The 11670-nt window shown below is 36.2% G+C and overlaps 1 protein-coding gene across 4 annotated transcripts in view; it reads right to left on the bottom strand.

Annotated features, from left to right (window-relative positions):
* Positions 1-1422: 1422 nt before the first annotated feature.
* Positions 1423-11670, bottom strand: part of LOC111869315 (glutamine--fructose-6-phosphate aminotransferase [isomerizing] 2) — a 66609-nt gene continuing 56361 nt past the window's right edge. For all 4 annotated transcript variants that reach the window (XM_023860735.2, XM_023860736.2, XM_023860737.2 and 1 more), the window contains 8 exons: positions 10866-10989; positions 9593-9708; positions 8823-9021; positions 6802-7046; positions 5553-5708; positions 4330-4458; positions 3484-3618; positions 1423-2739 (listed from right to left, as the gene is read on the bottom strand). In XM_023860735.2, coding sequence (XP_023716503.1) covers positions 2629-2739; positions 3484-3618; positions 4330-4458; positions 5553-5708; positions 6802-7046; positions 8823-9021; positions 9593-9708; positions 10866-10989 — 1215 coding nt within the window. In that variant the 3' untranslated portion in view covers positions 1423-2628. The remainder of the gene's footprint in view (positions 2740-3483; positions 3619-4329; positions 4459-5552; positions 5709-6801; positions 7047-8822; positions 9022-9592; positions 9709-10865; positions 10990-11670) is intronic.

The following is an 11670-nucleotide window of genomic DNA, read 5'->3' as shown; positions in this document are numbered from 1 at the left end:
CCATGATTATCAGAGTGTACAATATCTATACAAAATCGGCAATGATGTAAGAAATATGACACACTGATTCCAGGTGATATATTAAGTAACAAAACACCAGGGTTCCCTTAATAGCATGTTACATGATATAACAACCATATGGCTAAGCCTATGAAGTCCAACAAGTCAGATTTGTACAGGTGCTATTTGTTACTGAGTCCATAAGTCAGACTTGGTACTGTCACATATCCGGGTAAGGCAGCAAGTAATTAATGGGTTCTGGATTAGATGAAGCGATTTATTGGAGAAATTCCATCAAATTACTTCAACTACAAGACATGAAACAAGGTCTTCAACATTTGCTTGCTGGAACAATATCTGCCTCTTGAAAGCACACTAGTTCACTTCTGCCTTCTTCCTCTAACATCTGTGTCTGCTCTGTTTTACTCTGTTCTGCTCTGCTGTGCTCTGTTCTGTGCTGTTCTTCCATCTGCTCAGTCTGTTATATTCAACATCAGACGGTCTAGAAGACACCTTGTTCAAGGGTTCTGTTTTGCGTTTTTGATGCAACAGCAGCTAGCATGGGAACTGAAGTACCGTATTTACGCATGTATAGGACACACATTTTTTGCCAAAAATTCAAGAGGAAAACTGGGGTGCGGCTTATATTCGAAATATTCGAAATCACACTTCATTTAATCATATTCATTTCGGAATAATTTCTACTCCTGAAATAATATTCCAAGAAAATTATTTTTTCTATAATTTCTGTCTGAAAATTGTGCTGCGGCCTATACACGCACGCGGCCTATACATGCGTAAATACGGTAGTTCTGGTTTTCATTTTCATGGTAATGGTCTGCCTATGTACACACTATCATGTGAATGTGTTTAATTGTCACCCAGACAATAATTCATTTACTGCTTTTATTGTAGCAGAAACGTGACTACCGAGCTGTTGTCTATCAACGGACGCCCCCTTTGACTCCTGATATTTCAGCTTTTAGGCAGCATGTCACACTATTATAACACAATCAGTCAGCAGCTTTTGACAAAATGGTAGTTCACCTGAAGTAAAAAGTGACTTTCAATAGAATATGGTGCATAAGATGTCTGTTTCACAATATAAAGTCCTCCCATCCTTAATACCGCCATGTGATACAGCTTAACAGACCAATTCATAACAGATAAATATCCTATCTGTAGCACAGAAAATATCATTACCCAATTTCAGAACTGGAAGGCATAACTATGACATTTTGTGTAGAGGAAATAAGACTATCAAAATGTAAGTTACATTAATTTATTTATAATGTCTTCTATTTATTAACTAATAGTCAGGAATGACTAATATATTCAAGTCAACGTAAACACTTTAGCCACATATGTATCACCCAAAGGACTAATCCTTATCATAACAGAAGGAAAATAAATGAAAATAAGTTATTTAGACAAACATTTATTAACACAATCTCTCATTGGAATGCATTTAAAAATGAAACACTTTTAAATTTCATTTTAGTGTCAAGCAATGAGGAAATATACCATAATCCAAACAAAATGAGTTTTATATATATATATATATGTTGCAAATTAATGAGTTATGTTGATGAAGCCCTTGGCAGAAAATTACCTTAAAATACCTAAGTACATTGTTCACCTGTTACAAAATATATCTCATATGCCACATGTGATTGGAATATTCTTCTATATTTATATTTCATGGAAAATATTAATATAGACAAATATCTATCAACTAACATGATAAATAATCTTTCAATATTAACTAAGATATTTTAAAATTAACATCCAAAATGCTATACATTGATCACTGAATAAATCTGAAATATAAACGCTGATTTTTAAATTGATTGATCCCTTAACATACTCGTATTTACTGCGTGTTAATTCTAAGATACTTAATGACCATCTATTCATTGCATCCAAGTCATAATAGCATACAATAAAATACCATATTTCATCCATCTACCTGCCACATATAAATGCATGCACATATTTAACTACACACACACCCAACATGCTCACTATATTGATATTCCATCACAGAATGAATATTATAATTAAACAAAATGAAACTTTCACCTGGCATAGGCCATTAAACCAAAATTTAGATGACCTAAGGATCTAATCCATTAGTCAGCTAATAAAGTTGCAATAATTTGGATGACAATGGAATTAATCACTGCAAATTGCATGTACTGCCATCTTGAACTTGAAAAGTAGAGGAATGGATTTAAAAGAATAAATAATAGCTCAGTAATGTAAAGAGACACAGGAGCTGAGGGAACAGTCAGTGTAAACACAGACAAAGTAGACATCCATACCATTATACTAAAGCAGGAGAATATGTACCATAAAAGAATAGCCAGTCTAAGTAGGCCACTTACCCAAGTGCTCTCAGCATAGAAATTCTGAAAATTTGGCAATTCACAGTTTCAATATATTTTTTAGAATTGACTTTAAAAGTTCTCTTTTATTATTTATATTAAAAAATAATATAGTCTAGAGAGTAGACTAAATTTAACAATTTGTAATGGATGTCAAAACAGATGAAGTATGTTATCAGATGTCAAAAAGAGATGTTTTCTTCATTGTTGAATCAGCTGCTTCAATATACTACCACTGCTGTTACTCTACAGTTACAGACTTTGCCAAGTTCCTTGGACAATCCACATTGCATCCTTTGAGTACAGCAATATGATAAGAAAGAAGCTGCATTGGGATAACAGTCAGAATACCCTATAACAGAGAAGGTCATTAGTAATTAAACTTCCACACCAGTGAAGTGCTTTACATTGTGGACATGGCAACTTTCAAAGTACAAGCTTCTCTAGAATTTCCTACAGCATTTCTTACTATTTCCAACAGAAATATTTCTAGCTTTATTATGAAATATGTAGCACACTGAAGAATATGGTGATGGGGGTGGGGGGCAGGGGTCATAAGAGCAGGTGTTGAAAAGACAAATGTGGAAAACATCCAGTGGTCTTAATAACATTCCTTGCTCAGAAGAGATGAAAAACCATTTCATAAACTGGCCACCCTGAAGTAAATGCTGCTACTGGATGATGATGAGAATGATGGCTACCAGTAAAAAGATACAGTTTAATGCATGCTTAGGCCCATATGTAGGGTGTTGCCCACATTTCCAAAGCATAAGGTTCTGTTTGTTTTGAATTAAACTGCTAATTGAATTGGGTACCTTCTGAATAAGAGATTTATTACCCCCAAGGTCACGAATTCCTTGGAAGAGAAGTGTTTTACATCACATATGTTGTATTTCATATAATGAGCCCTTTTTAGAAACTTTATAAAAATTAATTTAATAGCAAATAATGATATACGGATATTGCAAGGTATACACATTTTTGTTTTAATCATTACTTTTTATAACAGCCATACAGTATTACATACAACAAGTCTTCTTCAACCATTATTATAGTGAAGGACAAAGAATTTGAAGTCAGAACTTCAATGACTCACCTGAAGACAGTCTACAGTATGTGGAACCTCGAGGGATCTAGATGCAAAACTTTGGGTCTCTCTGTCTCCTTTCTCACATATGATAATGGGTCTTCCCTCACGTGCAGTTACTTGCTGCAGAGCAATCATACATTTCTGTAAATATAAAAACAAAACAATCAAGCTCAAGAGTGAAATGTTATCTACCGAATTAAAGGGTATTAGTTACCATGCCATACATCAGAATTATTCTTTTTCTTATTTTTATTTATTTATTTATTTATTTATTTATTTAGAGAATACAGCCCATTCTGATTTCATGATCTGCCTATTCTTTTCCTTGATGTTCAAAATTTATTCATCTTCTGGGTCTACATTTTGTAATGCACAATCAAGTATCCTACTGTCATCCTTTTGCTGCACAGTTTTCATTCATTTTTTTTTAATTTGATATTTATTTTAAGAAGAATATTTGTTTCCTCTCTCTACATGAAAATGTTATCCTTCCTTGTACAGTTTTCCATTTTACACAGGAGCATCATATCAACAGCCTACAGTCTGCTATGTCCTCTAGTTCTGTAACCCAGTTTTCACTAGTATGTTTATGCCTGAAGTAGTGATTAATTTGTAGAATTGTATTTTGTATCCTTTAAATTTTCCCCCCTCATGTCTCAGAGTTTTGTAACAAGACCTGTCCATAATCAATAAAATTTTAACATTTTTTAAAATATTGTGGCTTAGTATATTGAAAGCTTTCTATTAATTTGATACACCAACATCAGCATAGAAATTATAAACGTGTGTTAAATACCATGGTTGTAGTACTTGTAGCCTACATGAAAATTTATCTAGGAATATGATACTCACAACATAAACAGGATCCCTTGTAACAATCATAATGACAGGCATATTATTATCAACAAGTGCAAGAGGCCCATGTTTCAATTCCCCAGCCATGATACCTTCACTGTGCATGTATGTCAGTTCTTTTACTTTCTGCAAATAAAGAAAACATTACTTGTTACAACTGCAGCTCATAATTACACTGAATGCTACTGACATTTTGAGATTCCACTGCAGAATCTTTTAGGGCAGAATAACTTGCAGAGTTTGGGCACAAATTTTCTGTCCTCAAAAGTTTAAGTCAGTAGGATTTCAATTTTGCCCATCATCACGGTATGGCACATCCTAAGACTGCAGACAGAGGACAGAGTTTCCAGATATGGGGGGAGAAGTAAATATATTGAATAAACTGGCATGGCTAGTCAGCAAGGGGTGGTCCTTAAGCTTGGAGGTTAAGAAGGATGCTAACAATCATACTATAAAATCTTGCATGTTGCAAGGCCTTGAAATCCCATAAAATGCAAGATATATCTTGACCAGCTGAGTAACTACCAACTTCTCAAGAAGGAGTCAGCTTCTGTAAGTACATTAGTTTCTATTCATTTTTTCAGCAGACATTGTCACAGAACTGTCCAGAATTAATGACCTATCAGAAATTAAGAATCCTACAGGCAACAGGAAGTGCTACATAAAAATAAAAATGGTTCATTACATTCTCTTGTAAACTCACTGACTACATAAAATTGGCATGATATAAAAACGCAGGTTGGAATAATAGTAATAATTAAATAATACAAATAATGAAATAGTATAGCTTTGGAGTGGGGGAGGCCCAGACAGGGAAAGTATGAAAATAACAGACTCAAGAAGGGCATTCATGGGAGGATAGAGAAGTAAGAAAGCTTTGAAAAAGAACCTACTATGCTGAGCATGTTGATGGATAGTGACAGTGATGACAATTATGATAGGGTTCCCAAAAATAAAATGAGTTCTGTAACTGTATATTTACAAAACTGGACTAAATGACATAAACAAAATAATGGAGGACAAATTATTCATGGACCATAAAATGTGTGTGAATGACCTGGAAGCAATGACAGTAAAATCTGCTGGAAAATATAAGAATTCCTCTACTTTTCTTGGTGGTGATATTTACAAAATGCTGCCACTTGGCTGTATTTCCTTTCTAGCTATTTAACTTTTAAAGATATTCTCCAATAATTATCACGTGATGGACATGTACTTACAAGCGCTCCTTCCATACAGGTTGCATAATTATAGCCCCTTCCCATGATAAGCAATGATTTGTGTTGGTACAAGTCTTTGGCTAGTTCTTCAACTTTCTCATCAAGCTTCAGAACCTCTCTAATCTGCTCATCCAGATGCTGGAGTCCCTTGATAATCTGAAAGGATTAAAGTTACAGAATGATAACACATGAATTATTGAACTGAGATGTTCCTGACAAAACTGACATAACCATATGGTAATAATAACACTAAAATATTATAATACTGGAGTAACTCAAACACACGTTATCCTTCTACTGGATGAACAAGTACAATTTTCAATTTGAATCATCCAGAAAGAAATTTCTATCCTCACATTTATAAGGCATAAACAGTAATTTCTACTGACTATACATAGCAGCGTGAACGGAGTTCATGGAGGTAGGCCTAGGCCCACTGGGGCTGTAGTGCCAAGGGGGGGTGGAAATACATAGCAGCATCATATGCACTCAGCTATACATACAGATACAACTATTTCATTTCTGAATATTTGCAAGTTGTGTCATGGCCTATCAATTGTGCCAGGCCTGGAAAAATTTCTAATAAATCTAGAAGCCCCAACCAAAAACTGGAAGCCAAATTAAAAGAAAGAAACATCTCAAGTGATAAATTTGTTCATCAATATTTCTGGCAGGTAAAAGGTAAAGTTGTCCCTGTGCTTAACTAATTAAGCACTATGCCATGAAGGCCCATGGGGGAGTGGATGTATAGATCCACATTTTCTTGACCTTGGCACTAGCTGGAGGTGAGTGGTCAGCTTCACCCCCCGCCCGCCGGTACCCATTGGATAGGAAGCTGGGTGGGCCCCAGAGCTGGTCTGGACAATATGGAGAAGAGAAAACTCTGACCCTACTGGGATTCAAACTCTGACACCTTGGTCGTCCAGCCCGTAGGCAGTTGCTATATTGGCTGCGCTATCCCCCCGGGCAAGAGATTTTTCTCTACTCCACAGCATCCTGACTGGCTCTGGGGTCCACCTAGCCTCCTATCCAATGGGTACTAGGAGCTCTTTCTCCTGGAGTAATGCAGCCAGGTCATGAAGATGAAAACTCACTTACCAAGGTCCAGAATGGTGGAGCTATACCTCCATTATCTCATACAACTTCATGGCACGGTGTTTAATTAATCAAGCACAGGGACAAATTTAGCTTTTACCTTTTATGTGTACCTCTAACGAATATAAGTAATTGTTATATCAGACATACATACTTCTGATCGACGTGCCTGAAGGGATATCCTATCTTCACTCATAACCAGAGCAAACATTACAAGAGAGATGAACTGTGATGTATAGGCTTTGGTTGATGCAACACCAATTTCAGGTCCAGCATTGATGTGAACACCACAGTGTGACTCTCTACAGATGGAACTGCCAACAGTGTTTGTAATACCAACAATGAGAGCACCACGATTTTTGCAGTAACGTAACGCCATTAGCGTATCTGCTGTTTCACCTGAAAATGTAAAAATTGTAGCTCAGTGTAGTGACAGAAAACCACAGGCATCCATTTATTCCTAATAGTTATTAGCCATCTCATGTGCAACTTGCTGTATCTGTTAACACAACAGATACTCTCAACACAATAAGAGGAACTACCCATTACCATAGGACACATGGGAGCACAGATGAGGGTATATCCTAAAAACTGAACTTACAGATGGAAGCACAGCAGTTTCATTGCCTATTTTAGAGGCAACTAGAGATGAATAATGTTGGTCAAAACATGTAATGTATATACACCAATGATGTAGAAGAGATTTTAATGTTTAAAACTTTTAAAGGACTTAAAAAGCAAGTTGCATGTGAGATGGCTAATAACTAACAGGATTAAATAAATGACATGCAACAAGATGCTACGATACAGTATTAAACACCTACGCTATAAGTAAACCATTAGTGTGGTCCATTTTGTGATGGTGTCACTACCTAGACTAAGTAGCACTGAATGGTACAATGACTGATGAATGATGAATTGGAAAGTACTTGGAAGGAAGCAGGCATGGACTAAGCAAAGTATTATAAGGAATTTTCCTGGAGGGACTGAGGAAAGCCATGAAAACACTCAGTCAAGATGGCCAGTGTTACATCCAAGATTCAAATCGAGCACCTCCCAGATGAAAATCTAGAGCATTACCACTAGACCATCCTGCTTGGTGCACTGTAAGTAAATTATGGTTGAAATGCAAATGACTGACAGAGTGACTGGGGATGGTTACCAGTGATGAATGCCAACAGTTCAAATTTTCAGCACAATTTGGAATGCTACAGTGGTAAGAATTCAAAACATACTTAATTTGTATTAAAATATGTAACTTTCCTCAACTAAATGAGCTTAATGTTTTCAGTTAGTATACTGTACTTGGAAATCACTAAAATGAACGTTTTGGTTCATTTTAGTGATAAGATATAAAACTTGCTAAATTCTTCTCAGCAAATATGAATTTAATCTTTGCAATTGGTAAATAGTGTCATTCTGGATGTTTAATCAAATTTCATGGCCTCTGTCCTTCAGAAAGATAAAGGAATTCATTTCTGAGGTGGAAGTACTGATTTTGCATGCTCTGTTATTCCAGATCACAGGATGACTCAGGGTAGGAATAGCACTCAAGAACTTTTTCCATTAAGTTGGTGGCATGACAACAACATAAATTTAATTACAGATATGATTACTTATTAACTAAATCCATGACAATTACTGTCTTCTTGGATGTGGCACTGTGTAGTTTGGTAATTACCAAACTACTGTTGATGCCTACATCTTCAGTGTAGAACCCTACAACTCTTGGTAGAATGAGCAAAGGAGTTTTTAATTTTACTACCATCTAGTACGTTATAAGCTGGAAAAGGTGAACACACTCCCACTGAGCTAACTGGTGCAACTATCCTGCTCTTGACATGTATTCGAGATGTGCTCAGCTCAATCTCACCTGGGACACTGTCCATCCTGGCTGAGGTTTTCACTGTTTTCTTCAGTCTCTCCAAGGAAATTCTAAGGATAGTACCTCAATTAAGACACAACTCTGTCTTTCCAAATCCTTTATGATTCAATAGCCATCAATCGTCCTACCACTCGATACTATATGGTCTCTACACTGATAGTATAGTACAATAACATAAACCATGCAAAAGCACATTTCCATTGACAGGAGACCCCTTTTAATAGCATGGAATTTGCATTTGAAATACACATAAGATTTTGCTATAGGAATGGCTGCTACACTGCTCTTACCAGATTGTGATATGAAGAAACATACATCATCTCTGAAGACAGGAGTATTCCTATCAAGGAAATCAGATGCCAATTCTACCATGACTGGAAGTTCTGTGAGTTCCTCCAGTAGCTGCCTTGTTGCAACTGCACTATGGTAACTTGTTCCACATCCAATCATCATCAAGCGTCTGCAACGGCGGATTTCAGGTATGTAGTCCTGTAATTTTACAACAATTACATGAATCAATCGCATATGTATGGGATTAAATTTCATGAAGCCAAGTGACTATTACGAGGTCCCAGCAACACACTGCATTTCATTCAAATTTTGGGACTGCTAGAGAGCTAATGTGAGAAAGGGGATGCATTGACAGTGGGATGGAAGTTGCATTTGATATGAATCCTTTTAATTTAATTTAATGTAATCCAATCTACTGCATATGTAAAACTTTGATAGCAACTGCTAAACGTGTGTACATTATGGAAATGATTATTTAGTATATAATACAATCATGTTCATTAAATCATAATTATTTACCATATTTACGCGTGTATAGGCCGCACATTTCTTGCCAAAAATTCAAGAGGAAAACTGGGGTGTGGCTTATATTCAAAATATTCGATATCACACTTCATTTAAAAAAAATATATTCATAATTAGTAATACAGGGTGTAATACTCCTGAAATAATATTCCAAGAAAATTATTTTTTCTATAATTTCTGTCTGAAAATTGTGCTGCGGCCTATACACGCACGCGGCCTATACATGCGTAAATACGGTACTTACCTTTATACCACCAAGAATAACAGTCTGGGTCTCGAAGTTAAGACGCCCTCTCATGGTATTCACAACTGATTCAGGTTGTTCAAAAATTTCTTTCTGCATGAAAGAGCTGTAGTTACCTGCAGTAACAATTACGACTAGAATGAATACTTTATGCTTTTGGTAATGTTAAAGTTTGTTTTATAAAAGTAAAAAGTAAAGCAAAGGTATCCCTGTAACAGGCTGTGAGATGTTGAGGTTCCCACATTTTCTAGACAATCGGCTCATAGATGGCGGTAAGGTTGTCAGCCTTATGTGCCAGCCGCCCTTTATCCCCAAGAATATTCCTGGTACTCATTTCTGTTAGAGGCTGAGTCGACCTTAGGGTCATAGTGCGGCTGGAAGGATTAGGTAAATTGAAAAAATCCAGTGACCTCATTGGGATTTGATCCCGCAACTATCCGGCTTGTAGCATAGTGCCTCAACCAACTACGCTACCTCGTGCCCCCAGAGTTTATTTATTTTATAACTAGTCATAAATTGAAGCTGTTTCAATGAATGAATGAATGAATGAGTGATAGGGAACAGTATTATGTAGGTCTTGTTATACTATACAACCTCACTTAGTCTACAGTACTTCAAAACTTTTTCACTTGTATCTAACAAAGCGACTCTGTCGGCTCCATATGATAAGTAGTCTGCTTATAAGCTTTTCATGTTTCTCTTCATTGATGGTTCTGAAGAGATTAAGTCAATTGCCAGCTAAGGCTTTAATAGTTTAATGTTATGTGAGAAGCCATTTATTAGGACAAGCCATATTTTCTGTAGGTGATATCTCCCCTGAAGAGCCATATTCTATACAGATGTCATTTGCCTCTATTTTCTTTTGTGCACGCATGCACACGAATATGTGTGTGTGTTTGGGAGGGAGGGAGGGAGGGAGGGAGTTAAGGTGCATCAGTATGAATGGCTATGTAAAATTGATTTCAAGATACTTGTTTTCTGAAGTCCTAGAAGACAGGTGATTGAGTGTAGGTACTTATTCACAGAGATATCAGGGAAATATAATTTATGACAAATTGCAAGCTTCAGACTATACAGAATGCAAAAGATAATATAAATTAATATTTTTCTTAATGTATCAAACCATAATCTAGTACTGTGCAGAGGAGTAATATCTTCTGGATGCTGTGTAGTCCACTGAAAGTAAAGTGACATTTCAATGAACATGTCACCTCCATCTCCAGGGTTAAAGAGTAGGCAATTTCTACAGAGTATTGTGCACTTCATAATATACCTTTCATGATTTGCTGGATCTCCATTTTAAGAGTGATAATTTCGCGAGAGTGAGAGTCATCAAGTGATCTTCTGAGCCGATGAATACTCAAAGAACCTTCCTTCACTGCAGCTACATCATCATCCTAAAAATTACAAAAATTTTCTAGATCACATAAAGATAACAAAGTTTGAAACTGTCTTCTTTAGAGCAAGAAACAGTTCCTAGAATATTAAAAAAAAAAAACTTGATCTGAAATGGGAATACAAGATCATGCTGGGTAGGGGGACACTAGATTAAAGAAAATGTGCTCCTTCTGCCTAAATTTAGTTAGAAGATGAATGCTAGGCAATTAATAAACTGTGATAATAGATACAAACCAATCCGTCCAATGTGACATATAAGTATCTACTACATGAAAGCTTATCTCCCTTACATGTTTTGGTCCATATGGACCATCTTCAGGGGGAACATCATTACGAACTGGAAGCTACCATCACAATAGGTTTTGATTTAAAATACATACACTTCTATTCTATAATGCACAGTACGCATAAAGTCGAACATTAAAGAATGTGAGTGAAAACAACACAGCAAGCCACGAGCAAACCCTGGACGACATCAAGAACCTCCTCATCAAGATTGACAGGCGGCACAAAATCTGCCCATACAAGAAGGATGATAGGAGTATGGACACTGACCTACCTGGTTTAAAAAATTTTAACTAGTGACAAAGGTTTTTTAAATTAACATCTAGAAACTTTAAAAACTTTACAATGCCAGGAAGCTGCTGTAATTGTGAAATGTTCGACTTTATGCATACTGG

Source organism: Cryptotermes secundus, unplaced genomic scaffold (assembly GCF_002891405.2).
Source record: "Cryptotermes secundus unplaced genomic scaffold, Csec_1.0 scaffold325, whole genome shotgun sequence".
NCBI classification, from domain to species: Eukaryota; Metazoa; Arthropoda; class Insecta; order Blattodea; family Kalotermitidae; genus Cryptotermes; species Cryptotermes secundus.
Note: the sequence above shows the minus strand (reverse complement) of the source record. Positions and strands in the feature narration are given on the sequence as shown.